Source organism: Sinocyclocheilus rhinocerous, unplaced genomic scaffold, assembly GCF_001515625.1.
Source record: "Sinocyclocheilus rhinocerous isolate Xijiao unplaced genomic scaffold, SAMN03320098_v1.1 scaffold697, whole genome shotgun sequence".
Lineage (NCBI taxonomy): Eukaryota > Metazoa > Chordata > Actinopteri > Cypriniformes > Cyprinidae > Sinocyclocheilus > Sinocyclocheilus rhinocerous.
The window spans coordinates 1,223,351-1,240,986 of record NW_015664033.1 but is presented as its reverse complement, the minus strand read 5'-3'; the positions used below and the strand labels follow the sequence as shown (position 1 = coordinate 1,240,986).

Here is a 17,636-nt window from a genome sequence, read left to right as displayed (position 1 = left end):
GTATATGTATATATATATATATATATATTATACATACTGTATAACACACATACATATATAATATTTGACATAGTGTCTCGTATGCTCAGGAAGGCTGCATTTATTTTCTCAAAAATACAGTAAAACAGTAATATTGTGAAATATATTTACAATTAAAGAGTTTTCTATTTGAATATATTTTAAAATGTAATTTATTCCTGCGATTCAAAGCTGAATTTTCAGTCACACGATCCTTCAGAAAGCATTCTAATATGCTGCTTATTTTATTTGTGTATAAACCGTGATACATTTTTTTTCCAGGATTCTTTGAAGAATACACATTTTAAAAGAACAGCATTTTTTGAAATAGAAATGAATGTTTTTGATGAATTGAATGCATCCTCGCTGAATAAACATACTCATTTCTTTAAAAAAAAAAAAAAAATCTTCCTGACCCCAAACTTTTGTGATGTTTGAGAGATGACTTGAGAAATAGTAACAAGATACAGAAAAATCACAAGAAAACAAAAAATCTTTAAAAAATATGAAAATAAAATAATGCATGGCCTCTTAGGGTTTCTGTAGACTTCAGCTGCCATAAGTGCAAACATTTACCAAATGCGCACTCACAAACACTTAAACACAATCAAAGATCAATCTGTGCATGAAGAACAGTGATACGCGTCACAAAACTCAACCAAACCAAGCTTTGGTGTAAAATCGTACTTGAAACATTCAAAGCAGGCAATAAAAATGACCAACTGTGTTGCCACAGATTTCCAACTACTTCAAGAACTGCAATCATATTGAAGTCTGAAAAAAGAAACAATATGATTATTAAAACACTGCAGACCAAACCAGTGGTTAGGTATGGTCTCAACTGCCTGAGCCTCACAGCCTGAACGCAGCCGAGGATCAGATGATGATGAGATTACTGAGCTCCCATGTAAGATAGTATCAATGTGATAAAAAGAAAACATGGACAGCAGGCTTCTGCTCGTCATCATAAACAGAGAAACTCTCTGAGGTCTTTTCTACGGTCTATATCTCCCCATTATAATAATGGTAAGGGAGAGTGAACACAAATAACACCAAGACAGAGCTCACTATTCTATAGAGAATAGATCTATTAGTTTATGTTTCATACCAATAAAAATTATACATAGAACCACCAGGAAACTCCTAGATGTTTGTGTCTTAAGTTTTAGGTTAAAGTTATTTTCTATAGATCTCTATCCCACCTGCAGTGACTGTCCTGTGTTAGTATTATGTGACCTCGAGCGAAGCCGGAGAGACACGGTCACACTCGGCACGGGAGCGCAGGCTGTGCCACTGTTCCACCGGGGTGCGCTGAGAGCCCAGGAGCCGGCGCCAATGCGTGGTTTCCTGCGGGCCGGTGGAGAACTGGCCGATGACAATGCGACCAACAAAATCGTTGCTACTCTTCACGTTATGCCCGTAAACTAAGAAGGAAAAAAACATAAATATCAATGTTAAAACCAGTCGGATTAAGACAGTCTGTTTTCTCCAGAGTTGATTTATAGATGAATTAAAGTCATTCCATAATTGAACTTTACACAGTTATTGAACTAAACTGAATCAACAATGAGCTGATTTCAACTGAATAATGACTGTTTACTGTCTTTTTTGAATTGCTTTACAGCAGTTGAATTCTGTTTGCATTACTGAATCATGATTCTTTACAGTTTATTACTGTAAAGCTGCTTTAAAACTGTAATGTATAAATAAAGTTAATAAAAAACATTTTATTAGCAATAATGGCTGCTTGGAGTTTCCGTATTATGAATTGTAAACGAATTAAGCTTTTCCCTCTCCATTCACTATTTTAAGACCCACTTTTACACACGAAAAACTAAAGATCATAAAAAACATGAAATAAACTGAAATATGATATTTAAAAATATTAAAAATATTAAATTTTTTTTGAAATAACTGAAACTAAACCTAAAAACTAAAACTATATTAAGGAAACACAAAAATAAAAAACTATATATACATATTTAAAAAACTAATATAAATGACAAAACACAATTCTTAAAACTTGAACTAAAATATAAATATAATATATATATATATAAAAGAAATTAATTCAAAGTATTAACAAAAACTATAAGAGTAAATCAAGCATACAACAATAATAGTAACACAAATGTGTCCTCTCTTTTCTTTGTCTTATTATTCATGTCAATCTGTTTTTCTCTGCCTCAGTCCAATTTTGTTAATGGAGTCGGGTCAGAGTACGAGGTTAATTTCATCATTGCTCATAAACAAGATTGAAGACTGTTCTTCTCTGTGATTGTCCCCTCTTTCCTGTAACTGGCAGTGGAGTGCTGGGAAAATAGCAGGAAGTGCAAATAATATTGTCACAAAGCCCAGAGGTGGCAGTCAATGATGCAGCCGCATTCCAGACAAGGATCTCGCAGCATCACGACTTCAGCTGCAGACCAGAGCTGGTGATACGCCGTCACCAAGCAACATCAGCTCTCGAGAAGCGGTTTATCCTACTGCATGCCACTGCATAACTTCACCTGGCTGTGGCTGAAGTTATTACTGCCTACAGGAGCGAAAGCAGTATTTATCTTGGCTACTCCTTTTCCTCATCACTATATGAATTTAAAATGTGTGTAAAACCACATAAAAAGGATGGGAGACACTCCTAATTATAGTGGATAGCTGCTTTGAGAACCTTTAGATTGGTTCAGCAGATTGTAATGTGGAATTTTGTGTTTGTGTTTTGTTTCATGTTCATGTTTTCATGTCTTTTATTAGAAAAAAAAAAAAAAAAAAAAAATTGTCCGGCCCGCCAAACGTTATAGGTTAAAGTGGGGTCCAATTCCGTTAACTTAACTTATTGTTGACGTTTTTGAGGTAAATAACATGCTGTGACAATTCACAAGATGTCTAATTGAAGGTATGAATGCTGGAAAATAATATAAGTCCATATAGCTTTTAATATATTTTTCAGTTTTAGTTATTTTGGTACATCAAGTTAATCTAACTGAAACTGAGAAATGTGTCCAATTAGCTTAATAAATACGTTTATATATATATATGGTTTATTTCAGTTAACATTTATTTTATTTTTAAGTAATGAGAGAGCTATTTTATGGTTTTCTTTTTCAGTAACTACAATAACCCTGGCTTTTGCATCCTTTTTTAAGTTTAAAAGCTCAGTCCCCCTTCAATGTAACTGCACGGAAATGAGTAATCAGCATGTTATCCAAAATGTATCCAAAGTCAAACATGTTTGGAAAAACATGAGGGGGAATAAATGATGACAGAATTTTCATTTGTGACTTTTCCTCTTGACTATTTCTGTCCAGCAGGAATAATTGAAATAATCCCACCTGTTGATATTAAAGGGATAGTTCACCCAAAAATGAAAATTCTGTCATCATTTACTCACCCTCATGTCGTTCCAAACCCGTATGAGTTGCTTTCTTATGTTGAACACAAAAGAAGATATTTTGAAGATTGCCGGTAATCAAACAGTTAGGTTTTTTTTTCCTACTATGGAAGTCAATGGCAACCACCAACTGTTTGATTACCAGCAATCTTCAAAATATCTTCTTTTGTGTTCAACATAAGAAAGCAACTCATACAGGTTTGGAACGACATGAGGGTGAGTAAATGATGACAGAATTTTCATTTTTGGGTGAACTATCCCTTTAAACTTTCTTCTATGTATAATCCTATAATTCAGATAAAAGAGTTTGTTAAACCATATTCATCTGTCTCCATGCTTTGCAAAATACATGTCAGTTAGAAGACAAACACTGAGCTGTGTGGATGGCTGACATCATGAGCTGGAAGCAAAGGAACAGGCGTGGTGTGTGTTGCACTGCACTCGCTCTGTTGAGCTGATCACATTCAACGGTCCTGAGGGAACTCTGCTGCTCGGGGCTCGTTCATATTTGATAAAACCACAACTGTGATGAGGTACAGATCATTACTGCTGCTTTAGAATGGGAAATACTGAGGCAAAGGCATCAAGGGTTATCTTATAATGCATGAATGTCTCCTACTCCAAATGTACAATCATGTTTCAAAGGAAGCGTATTTGAAAAGTGAAGTTAAGGGAAATCTCCAGCTCAAAACATAACCAACATGAATTACGCTGAGATGCTGACCTAAACACACTATCATTTCCCCTCTAAATATCTGATTACTTTATTCTAAAACACTGGATGTTAGTATTGTATTAAAATAATAATAAAATAAAATACAAATGATTAATGTAGTGTTTATATTATTGTAGTTGTTATTGTTACTATTATAATTGTATTCTTATTATTAGAATGTTAACTAAACTAATATCTGATTACTTGATAAAAAAAAAAGGATGTTTGTATCATATTTTCATAATATTTTTTTAGTTGTAATAATAATAATAATAATAATAATAAAGACCACATTAATTCTTTTTAGAGTATTATTAGTAGTAATATTATTAAAATATAACAAACATGCAGTTTTTTAAACAATGTAATCAGATATTACTTTAGTTAACATTCTAATAATAAAACTATATTATTAGTTATATAATTATTTTATTAAAATATATGTAATAACAATTAATATAATACTAATACTACTACTACTGCTAATAATAAAATGTTAATTTCGTGTTACAAATTAATAATACATTTTTATTATTAGAATGTTAACTAAAGTAATATCTGACTACATTATTTTAAAAACACTGGATATTTGTGTTATATTTGAATAACATTACTAATTACAATAAAGCAATAATTAATGTAGTTTTTATTATTTATTTATTTTCTATTATTAGAAAGGTAACTAAACTCAAATCTAATTACCTTAGTAATGAATGTTTGTATTATATGCAGTATACTCATGGAAATACATTTATGCTGCTTAGGTACTTCAATAAAAAGTCTGTGTAAACACATTATAAAATAAACAAAACGGTTCAAAAGTCGCAGACCACTAGTTAAAGCACTCCACCTATGATTATGGGTACTGGGCACAATTTTGACCACTTCCAATGTGCATAGTTGCCTGATGGGATTCATGTTGAACAGAGCCAGAAGATCTGTTTCCACTCACTGCTTATGGATAGCATATGGACAGAACACCACCATTAAATTCCCATTACCTGCTCTGTCAGCGGGATCCTTCAGTTAGTGATACTTGTGGCACTAGGAATTGCAAAGAAATAAAAGTAAAAGAACTGATAAAAAGAATGCGCTAAAGAAGAGCAAGGGATACATAGAGAGAGAGAGAGTCTCATCAAACAGACCAGGAGTGAGAGACAGAGGCCCAGCAGGGGTGGGATTGCAGGCAGTGTTTGTAGTCTGAAACATCAGAGAGAAGCGGTGGGCAGGCAGCCCTGGATGGTACGACTGGGGAGAGACACATGCTGACCAGCCTAGATGGGGTACAGGAGGCTGCACTCACCCTTTAGCGTGAGATATACCTGTCTGTAAACATCACTGTTGACTTAGCACTGATTAAACCGGAGTAAACCAGCATAAACTACACGCTGGGCTGGGTTTACTGCTCTATACTGTCTCAAATGGCAGGTTATGAGCGCAGGCCACCATCAGCTCTGTGCAATCACGGTGCATGGCGAGTGCAAATATTAAATGTCAGTGTGTACCAGTGCATAAAATCTCTGCATGAGCAACTGTCCGGGTCAGCTTCTGACTGGCAGCATCTGTAATTGAATAAATCCTATTGGAATTTAAATGAATCTTAATGAGGTGCCCCATGGCAGCCCTGGGTCACAAGCTAGATTACACTAATTGTGAGGAATTGCTACATGTCACCTGGTTAAAACTGGCATGTTCTACCCTGGAGATGTGGCTTTTCACCTTTACTGCATTAGGTATCCAACAAGACAATTTCAACTGTTATGAATAGGCTGTGAATTTGGATTAATGGATTAATTTAGCGTCATTAGAAAAATAGCTTTCAAAAGTTAGGGGTTGGTATGATTTTTAAAAACGTTTTTAGAGAAGTCTTTGATGCTCACCAAGGCTACATTTATTTGAGCAAAAATACAGTACAAACATATTGTGAAATACCATTACAAATGAACTGTTTTTATATTTTAATATATTTTTTAAAAATGTCATTTATTCCTGTGATGGCAAAGCTGAATTTTTAGGAGCCATTACTCCAGACTTCAGTGTCACGTGATCCTTCGGAAATCATTCTAATACGCTCAAAACATTTCTTATTATTATCGATGTTGAAAAGACTTGTGCTGCTTAATAATTTCAAAACAATACCTGTGAACACAAGACTGACTTCACACAGTTCCTCTTGAGGTACACGGAAGCTAAAGGACTCGTTGTAGCAGGGGTCAATGGTGCCCCTCATACAGGACGTCTTCTTAGTCTTCATCAACTTAAGGCCTGTCACCAACTGCACCTTAACAAAAGGATCTGGATACAGAGAAGAAACAACTGGGTTGAAGTTAACATGAATTGCTTTCTGAAACAAATTTCGTTTTTGTGATGTAGCATATTTCTCATTGAAACATACTCAGTGGGGAAAAAATCTGGGCAGGGCTTGATTTTATCCATCAGGAACAGATTAGATCATGAAAGTGTGCATTACATACCAAAATGGAGCAAGACCAATAGCGAATTTGCTAAAACAAAGATTAAATAGCTATTTGACTATTGGTTAAATTTATCACATGGCGCGTGTGGCCAAAGTGATGTCAGCATAAAAGGAAAGTTGTTTCAGAGACAAAGCAAGTTATTCCATCACTATACTTAGACAATACTACTTACATAGATTTCTGTAGTCACTGAAGCTCTGCTATAAGTCCTCTGAAATTGTAGAGAGTGGAATGAGCAAAACACACTAAAATACATTTACCTGAGCCTTGGCACATGTCCGTCTGAAGCAGCTGCTTTGCTCGGATGATGTCCACATTTAACCTGCCAGCACTGGGCAGGTAGTTTAAGGACAGAAGAAGCTCACCAAGCTCAACCTCATTCTGAAAAACAACACACTGAGAAATCAATGTCTTGATAATGATGTCAGCAAATGAACACTTTGTGCATCTTTTTAGTGTTAAAGACTGCAATTAAAGCTCAACAATGAAAACATTTCTACATGAAAAAGTATCTGGTTTCGTCTCATAGTTTCCTAATATTAATAATATAATTTGGAACAGACACAAATACACTACCATTGAAATGTTTGGGGTCATTTTTTTCTGGAAATCTGGAATCTGAGGGTGCAAAAAAATCTAAATATTGAGAAAATCGCCTTTAAAGTTGTCAAAATGATGTTCTTAGCAATGCATATTACTAATCAATAATTAAGTTTTGATATATTTATGGTAGGAAATTTACAAAATATCTTCATTTAACATGACCTTTACTTAATATCCTAATTCATTTTGACCCATACAATGTGTTGTTGGCTATTGCTACAAATATAGCCCAGCTACTTATGACTGGTTTTGTGGTCCAGAGTCACAAATTACATTTTAAAATATATATAAAAATAGAAAACGGTCATTTTAAATTATAATAATATTTCATAATATTACTGTTTTTACTGTATTTGTGATCAAATAAACACAGCCTTTGTGGGCAGAAGAGACTTCTTTTAAACTTAAAAAAAATCATATTGACCCCCACAATTTGAACAATAGTGTAGGTTAATATGTGGCTGAGCATGACTGTGCATATAACACATCCTAAACACAGAGCTAGGGCAAGAAATATTTAGGAGTACTATGGTGTGCATACTTATAAGGCAGGACATTCTGAAGAATGGCTACAATGATTTCACATTTGACTAAATTGCTTAATTTAATTCTGTGTGACCTAACTTCTCAGTTACTGTGCAAGCGCCACACCTAAAATGACTGAAAAAGAAATAATGTGACTCAGGCAAGTGGTATTACCTGAGAGCTGGGAACCAGGGCCTTCCACCAGTGTCCTCCCTTCACTAGATCAACCTCACTAAGAGGAAGAGACACTTTCCCGATGACGCAGTGCCGTGAAAACTTGTCAAAGTCGACCACGGAGAGCAGTAGGGTGCGTCTCTGCGCCTCCAGGAAGGGGACCTCAAAAGTGAAACGCTCTTCAAAAACCGGGTTCTGGGTCTTGCGTTTAACGCCGGTCTGCCTGGAGTTCTTGTGGTCGGGCAGTAGGCTCATCTTCACGTAGGGGTTGGAGTGGGCCATGTCTTGGCGAGCACCATCGCATGTTACGGGAGGGGGCAGGTCCCGGGCCTCGATGACTCGCACGGTGAGGTGAGCGTTGATGAGATCGTACTGTGTGCTGAAGTGCAGCATGCCCAGTTGGTAGCGCCCCAGGATCTCCTCATCCGTCAGAGAGTCAACATCATCGCTGCAGGAGTCTAGAGAATACAGATGGGGCTCCAGTTTGCGGAAGTAGTCATCTGGCGGTGTCGGGGGCTTGCGCAGGGGCTGCACCACTTCCTTCCGGGGTCCCATGGCCCAAAATTCAATTGGCTTTACATCCACCATGGGGGAGCTTGGCCGTCGGGCGTTCAGACCTGCAAAATGGGAGAGCCATTAGGCGAAATTCAAGCAGTCATTCTATTCTGTATAAATTGAGAGTTGAGTCTGGACTCACTGGAGAGCTGGCCTGCCAGGGTGAAGGTGGATCGGGACGTTTCTGAGGAGGGTGGCCTGTAGTTTGTAGTGGTGTCAGTTTGAGTAGGTGAAGCGTGGTTCTCGGCCACGGTGTGAGAATTTGAGCCTTTCTCGTCATTGCATTCATTGACACTGGAAAATATGAGTTTGTTAAGCCTTAATAGTAGTACTGACACATTCCCTGTTGAAAATGTCAACATATGTTACCATTTACATTATTTGTTCAAACATTTTGGGTGTTAATGGTTTTAAAAGAAGACTCTTATGCTCGCCAAGGCTGCATTTATTTGAGCAGAAATACAGTAAAAACATATTGTGAAATATTACAACAATTTACTATTTGAATATATTTAATTAATTTATTTATTCCTGTGACAGCAAAGCTGAATTGTCATTATTACACCAATCTTCAGTGTCACATGATCCTTCAGAAATCATTCTAATATTCTGATTTGGTGCTCAAGAAACATTTCCTATTATTATCAATGTTAAAAACAGTTCACATTTTTTTTCTGGGCACCGTGATACTTTTTTTTTTCATGATTTTTTGACACATAGAACAGCGTTGAGTTCGTACATTCCAGACTTTGACTCAAGTCCATCTCAAGTCGAGGCCAAGACCATATTTTTTATGATTAGTCGAACACCAGCTCATTTGAGACTCATCAAAAACCAAAATTTGAGACAGGTCAAGTCCAAATGTTTCTAAAAATAAGGCTTTGAACTCAGATTTCAGTCTGCAAAACAGGAATAGAAAGTTGAAAAGAACAGAACTGATTTGAAATAGAAATATTTAGTTACAACGGTAAAGTTTTTACTGTAATTTTTTAACCAATTCAATGCATCCTCACAGAATAAAATTTTCTTCCAAAAATAAATAAATAAAATAAAATCTTAGTGATCCCAAACTTTTAAAGGGTAGTGCATTTTATCCAATTTTATAGAAAACCGCTAATTTATTCCAGGGACTGTAGGATTCAAGGATTCAAAGCGTTTATTGTCCTCCCCCCACCTACAATCCCTGCCGGACCTGAGACTCGAACCCGCAACCTTGGGTCCGACTCTCTAACCATTAGGCCACGACTTCCGGGTGTGTGTTCACTGCTGTGTGTGTGCACTTTGGATGGGATAAATGCAGAGCACTAATTCCTAGTATGGGTCACCATACTTGGCCACATGTCACTTCACTGGCCACTTCCCTCCTGTAGGCCGCTTCATCTCCGCCAGTGATCCGTCCTATCACTGCGGTGTCATCAGCGAACTTCAGTATTAAATTTATATGCAATTAAATTCTGTATGCAATTTTTTCAATTTATAAATCCCTTTGAAATCGAAACAAACCGAACCCATAACCTTGGCTTTGCAAGCACCATGTTATACTGTTTAAGCTACAGGCTATGTTAGCATCTTCACAAACAACCAGCTGCATCAGAAAGACTAGGGTTATTTAAGCTGTATGATGTTTACGAAACATTATGTGTTTGCATGAATGTTTACAGTATGATTACAGACGCTTAAGAAGTCTTTACGCCACATTTTACTTACAAATTCATGCTAACCTATTATTCAAACAAGTGCCAACTGCTGCAAATATACCACATTTGGAAGAGGGAACAAACTTTTGCATAGCAATACTACTGGGATATTAATTCATACACTGCTAAAATGTGACAAGAAGCAGGGTTTCTTGACCATCGTGGCCTGATAATAAATAAAAGCAGACAAATAAATCATAGGCTATACTGTAGGCTAAAAAATAGAACCATTTGACATGAGCTGAAAAACAACAGTAAAAAACATCTTACAGTCCAGCACTCAAATTTGTTGTGCATATCTGACACTGCGACTGAATCCACTTCTTAATGAATGTGCAATCACATTATTGCCCAATATTGTGTAATATTTGTTGCAACATCCTGTTCTAATCTGGTTGTTTTCCAACTACAGAGGTAAATATTCTGCGCAGGATATCTTTGTGCAGGCCTGATTCTGAGTCCTCCCTTGGGGATCATCAAGGACCCTTTGTGTCCATGACTACAGCTCAGAGGGAGATAGTTGTCATAGCAACGGACGATTCTAAAACAAATGGCCTTAGGAGTGATCCGAGGCAATGAGAGTGGCTGGACTTATAGGGTGAGGTATATGTCATGACTGTACAATCACAGTCTGGAAGAACATGTTCTATTCTGCCCTTGCATCTCCATCTCCAATGTGTTATGAATTGAACACTATGATTACATTGTTCCTGGAAGCTCATAATCAAAAGTCTTGCAACTAATCCAGCCATTTGGTCCCAGTTTTTGGTTTTAAACAAGCATTCAATTCCCACCCAGCATGATCTCAGTCAAACCAGCACAAGTCAGTAGTCTCTGGTGACCACATCGACTCCATTCTTTAAACAAGTGTGAATGACATTTCACAACAGGAAACTGCTGATTGGTGATAATGCATTGCAAAATGGAAAAACAGACATCTATGGCCACCTTTGTTTAGTCCTGGTAAAAGTCATTGAATGATGTCATTAAAAAGATGCTTAAAAAAAGCTGGACAGCCTGTGGTGACTGCTTGCATTCAAATAACAAATTATCCCTGCTAATATATGAATCACGTCTCCATTTTAATCATATTACCCTTGCTGTTCCTGCATGGGAACATAAATAGCTCCACACCCCAGTCATTAGGAGCTTGAGTAATGGAGAATAGAAAAGCAGTTTCCTAGAACGTCTCAGGAAAGCCATCTGTTGCATCAATAGCACTTCCATTAGCCCGCAAAACCAATGACTAAAACTAGAGATTACCATTTTGTTAACAGTAGTTAAAATTAAGCAGGTTAATTGAAATTTTAAGCAGTCAAAGAAGCTTACACTCAGTAGTCGTACAGTATATTATATATATATAGAGAGAGAGTGTATATGTAATATATATATATATATATATATATATGCTCCACTGCACTTGTTTTTAAATAAAGAATATCAGCTGAGATCTTTATTAATTCATTAACTGATCATAATTCCAAAGCTATGATATCTGTACACTTGGATTGAAAATACAAAACAACCATTTTCATTTTTGAGATAATAGCTGGATACCACATGCTGAATTAAACATGAAATGTCAATGTGACCGTAGTGTAATATTCCACTGTTGGCATACTATGGTATTTCATTCTAGAATACTACTACATGCATACTGATACTGAATATTCACATGCTTAATTTATTATTTAATTAGAATTTCAACTGTTTTTTACACAAAAGTGAATGAAAATGCAAAACAAATGTACTTATTAACTTGCATTAAATTGATCAAAAGTGATAGTAAAGATATTTATAGTGTTACAAAATATTTATATTTCGAATGATGCTTCTTTTGAACTTTTTATCAAAGACTCATGAAAATAATGTATCATGGTTTCTACAAGCATGTGACACTGATGATTTGCCATCACAGGAATAGGTTACATTTTAAAATACATTACAATGTTAAATTGTAATATTTGACACTATACTGCATTTTCAATCAGTTAAATGCAGTGAGCACAAGAGGCTTAAAATATTACCAACCCTAAACCTGTGTATGGTATGTTGTATAGTATAATAACATAGTAATAAAAAATAGTAGGTAGATAAGCAGTTCATACTGTGAATTATTCAATAAGCAGGAGGCTAGTATTCCATTCCAAACATAACCAGAACACACCATCCATCATCAACAACGAGCCTTTGACAAATGATACCTTTGGGATTGTCTTGAGATTTGTTCAGTAACACTGTGTATTCAATCTCAGTCTGTCTCAATTTGAGCCTGACTGTTATGATGAGAGAGTAGACAGATGAGATGAATGATGAATTGTTCTGGGTTATTTGGGAAGTGTGAGCATTGTTTGTGGGTTGTATGAGGGTTGTACGGGTGTGTACTCACAGCCATGATGGAGTCTGAGCTGGAAAAGGCCCCAGAATCTCCACCTCCTCATCAGTGGACTGACAGCAGCTGCACTCCCAGCACCACTGCCAACAGGAGCGGCACGACCAGCGACACAACAGGAAGTCAGACAGTCTGGACAGAAGACCCTGAGAACAAGATCACAAAGGGACACAAAGACTCTCCAGTAAACAGCGATTGACTGACCTGCACCGGATGCAGACTATACATATTATGATGATAAAAATGGTAATGAATGATCTGTGTTTAAGGGACTTTTTTTATAATTCTCTGGTCAACTGCAGCATGAAGCCAAAAAGTCTAAATGTAGCACGAGCCCCAGAGAGATTCTTACATCTTTAGTGAGACTATTCTAGTGGGACTTTGAAGTAAACTGAACGAGTCAGTGCTAATCCACCAAAAATCGAGTGATTTAATTAGATATACACACCACCAAATTCATTTTTTAAGGAAAATAATACTTGTATTCAGCATGGATGCATTAAACTGATCAAAAGTCGTACACAACAATAAATACATCTATAATGTCAGAAAAGATTCCTATTTCAAAAATAATGCTGTTCATTTGAACTTGCTATTCAGCAAAGAATCCTGAAAAAATGCCTCACAGTTTAAACAAAAAATATTAAGCAGTTTTTTTTCAGCATTGATAAATATGAGAATTAAGTAAGTACATTAGAATGATTTCTGAAGGATCATGTGACACTGAAGACTGGAGTAATGATTCTGAAAATTCAGCTTTGCCATATATTAAAATAGTACTAATATTTCACAACATCAATGTTTTAATGTATTTTTGATCAAATAAATGCAGCCTTTGTGAGCATAAGTGACTTCTTTCAAAAACATATGCAAAATAATTTTTGAACGGTAATGTAAACACAATTTTCTTCCCCATGGTGATATGTTTTCAAATAAAACAGGAAGTTGGGCGGGACAAACATCCTTCAGTCACTCAGTGTGACCGTTATTAGGTAGACCAGAACTGAGGCCAGATGTTTGGATAGAGGTCCTTCATGAAAGACATATTAGTCTTTTTACAACACAACTTGCTTCTCTTTGATTTAGACTGACTGACTCCAAAAAGACAGAAGAACACAACAAAATCATGAAGATTACTCGCTCCAAAAAGCCAAGTCACTCTCACTTCCGCTGAGGCTGAATGTGTGTATAGTTGGTTGAATAATGAATGACTTGAGACAGGATGCTGATGGTTAAAAAAATAAAAATTCAGCCCAAAAGATAGAAGGAAAAGGTCAAGATACAACTCTGATTTTGTAAACACAATCTTTTCCCCCCTAAATCAGCATTAATAAACAGATACGATAAAATAGGAGATTGAGTTAATACATTTTCTGTACATACCTCATTGATGGGTTCCAACTGCCCTTTTTTAAAGGTGGAGTGCGGCAGAGGGTCAAGGTCACGCACAGGAAAGAGAAAAAAATGTTTAGTGAGTGAACTGGTGTCTTTACTGAACTTTCTCTTTTTTGTATTCATATAAAAATACAACATTTTAATAATTAACTTCAATGAAACCTGTTAGAAATCTTTTGCATAATTTTATTTGAAAAATAATTATATTAAACGTTTTTTTCTCATGCTCATAGACATACAATATAGTTGTTTGGGGGTCAGTAAAATCTTTTCTTTTTGAAAAGAAATTAATACTTTTTTTCCAGCAAGGATGCATTAAATTAATCAAAAGTGACAGTAAAGACTATTTTAAAACGTTATATTATTTTATATCTTCTTTTATATAGTAATAAAAGATTTATATTTTAAATCAGTGCTGTTATTTTCAACTTTCTATTCATCAAAGAATCCTGAAAAAAGTATTACAGTTTACACAATAATATTAATCAGTACAACTGCTTTGTCATCACAGGAATAAATTAAAATTTTAAATATATTCAATTATAAAAGTTATTTGAAATTGTAATTTTACTGTATTCATTTTTCTGAAATAAATGCGGCCTTGGTGAGCATAAGAGACTTCTTTCAAAAACATTAAACATTTAATCGACCCCTAACCTTTAAACAGTAATATACGTTGCTAAGTCACATGCTAACTGATCTGTAAATAAATAAATAAAATAAAATAGTTGTAATGTTAATGCCACCACCACTGGTCAGACTATAAGGGACAGGGTCCAAAACACAGAATTTTATAAGATCAACACATCTGATTGCGTATCCATTCATCCCCCAACCATCCAGTTATTTACCCCTTCCTCTCAACACTTGTGAATATCTACAGGTTGATTTCTCTCCAGTTCCCCACCCCGTTCCTGCTCTCAATCTCAGTCCAGCTCTCTTGCTCCTCATCAGTGGCCCAATGTTGTCTAAGCAATTAGCTGTGGCTGTAACCATGGCAACAGAGATAGGAGCTCCTGGCGCTCCCAGCCCGCAGCTTGCTGCCGCTGGCTCAGGCACAGATGACTCATTAGGGTCACTGAGATGAAGGGGGGCGACTGTCTCTAGGTCCCACTGGTCCACACGGCCAGTTCCAGCAACTGCTATTCCCATACCATGAATCACAACACGGCATACAGACACACAAATACACAACCACAGAGCTTAAACATCAAAAACAAACTGCGTTCACACTTTAGACAAAAAAAAAACATCACTGAGTCTGTCTGTATGTCTGTTATGATCGAAAATATTAGTAATGGATTTACTCATTAGCCTTAAATGAAATTCGTTACTTGAAGAGATTCATTGATTCTGCTAAAAAGACTCTGTGAATCTATACAATATCCTGAACACCACAGAAATCAATGGCCATTTAGTTTTTAACACACATAAAACAGTTTCCACAGATGTAGTTTGAATATGAAATCATCAAATCCTTATATTTCATAAATAATAAGACATTAAAGTGAATAAATGCACACAAATAATACATATACAACTGAAACGGTTTAAGGCCTTGACCAGAAACAATCATGAGATGAAAGATTCAGAATCAGATTATGAACAAATGTCAGAAAGAAGACAAATATGAAGATGAAAAGAGTACTCCAGAAACACGGCATACAGACACACAAATACACAACCACAGAGCTTAAACATCAAAAACAAACTGCGTTCACACTTTAGACAAAAAAAAAACATCACTGAGTCTGTCTGTATGTCTGTTATGATCGAAAATATTAGTAATGGATTTACTCATTAGCCTTAAATGAAATTCGTTACTTGAAGAGATTCATTGATTCTGCTAAAAAGACTCTGTGAATCTATACAATATCCTGAACACCACAGAAATCAATGGCCATTTAGTTTTTAACACACATAAAACAGTTTCCACAGATGTAGTTTGAATATGAAATCATCAAATCCTTATATTTCATAAATAATAAGACATTAAAGTGAATAAATGCACACAAATAATACATATACAACTGAAACGGTTTAAGGCCTTGACCAGAAACAATCATGAGATGAAAGATTCAGAATCAGATTATGAACAAATGTCAGAAAGAAGACAAATATGAAGATGAAAAGAGTACTCCAGAAAGATCCGGATGGGAAAGAGTGTGTGATGGGACCCACCTGTGTGTACGCCATCCTCCTCTTACTCTCGCCCCACTGTCTCTCTTCCCATCCAGAGCAACATGCCACTCTCTGGATCCAGGTTTACTCAACAAAAGAGGGAGAAAGAGCGAAAGAGAGAGAGACAATCTGTAGATGTGAATCGAGTAATGAATTCAGGTCTCTGTGGACTTGGTTCCTCCATCCATCCTTACTTCAAGAGTGATGATGAGTCAAATACAAAACAAACAAACCCCCTCTCCCTCAGTCTATCTCTCTATCTATCTCCTCTTCCTCCCCATCATCTTCAATCCCACCCACCCAGACACTCCTAATCTCCCTCTCTTTCCTGCCTAGTCCTCACGAATGACACGCAAGACAGCCAGCTCTCCTCTCCTCTCCTCTCCCTGGAGAGAGCAGAGCCCTCCTCCCCTCCTTCCCCCTCCTGCCCTGTGTTTCTTTCAGAGACCAGTGACTCATCCAGGTTTGCAGAAGCACTGATGGTTATCAAATTTGTTATGTGCATCCCTCCCCGCCTCCTCCAGCCTGTTTTTACAGCACCTCGCTGGCTGCAACCACTTGTTGTTCCCTTCACCGCGGACCGAGTGGAGAGGCTGAGGAGAGACAGGCAGGTGAAAGCAGCACGTTACATGGGGAGTTTACAAGAGCCGGGGTCTGTGTGGCCACCTGCTGCTGCTCTGTGACTGAGGTACGCCGACGTGCTGCCGTCTTTAAAACGTGCTTGTGTTTGGAGAGCCTGTGAGTTGTGTTATCTGTATATGACAGGATGGTCATTTGTGGTGCAGCATTGTAACCTGAGTGGGTAGATCACAAGGAACTTTAAGTTTCCTTGGAAACGGCAGGGGCACATGACCTGTTGCTGAAAGGCCTCGCTCACCAGGCATGTATGGAGCACGTCAGGTTATGGGGTCTAAAATTTCACAGAGTGTTGGACTGAACTACAGCGGCTGAAAAACATACACTACAGTTCAAAAGTGAGTTTTTTTCCTGAAAGAAATGAATAGCTTTATACAGCAAGGAAACAAAAGATTTATTTTACAAATACATGCTATTTTGAGCTTTTGAGCAATCTATTTTCCAAAGAATCTTGAATTTAAAGAAAATTTAGTGTTTTTCACCAGAAAATTAAGAAGGACAACTGCTTTAAACATTGGTTATAATAAGTAATGTTGAGCAGCAAATCAGCATATTTGAATGATTTCTGAAGGATCATGTGACACTGAAGACTGGAGTAGTGATGCTGAAAATTCAGCTTTGCATCACAGGAATAAATTACCATTTAAAAATATATTCAAATAGAAACAGTTCTTTGAAATTGTACTAATATTTCACAATGCTACTGGTTTTACTCATTTATGATCAAATAAATGCAGCCTCTGTGAGCAAAAGAGACTTCTTTAAAAAAAAAAATCATACATTTTGTACAAAAATAAATGTGTAAGGAATAAACTATTATTAATTATTATTTTTTTTTTTACAAACTAACTAGCAAGAAGCCAAAAAGTAACATGGGCAA

The 17,636-nt window shown here is 36.4% G+C and overlaps 1 protein-coding gene across 1 annotated transcript; it reads right to left on the bottom strand.

The window, feature by feature from the left end:
• Positions 1–549: 549 nt before the first annotated feature.
• Positions 550–16,249, bottom strand: LOC107729446 (synaptotagmin-17-like). The gene is made up of 8 exons (XM_016539938.1): positions 16,121–16,249; positions 13,928–13,945; positions 12,542–12,690; positions 8,598–8,749; positions 7,901–8,517; positions 6,859–6,979; positions 6,261–6,416; positions 550–1,442 (listed from the first exon to the last, which is right to left on the bottom strand). The coding sequence occupies exons 1-8, from the start codon at positions 16,133–16,135 to the stop codon at positions 1,246–1,248; spliced, it is 1,425 nt and encodes a 474-aa protein (XP_016395424.1). The 5' UTR covers positions 16,136–16,249; the 3' UTR covers positions 550–1,245.
• Between the last annotated feature and the right edge of the window lie 1,387 nt (positions 16,250–17,636).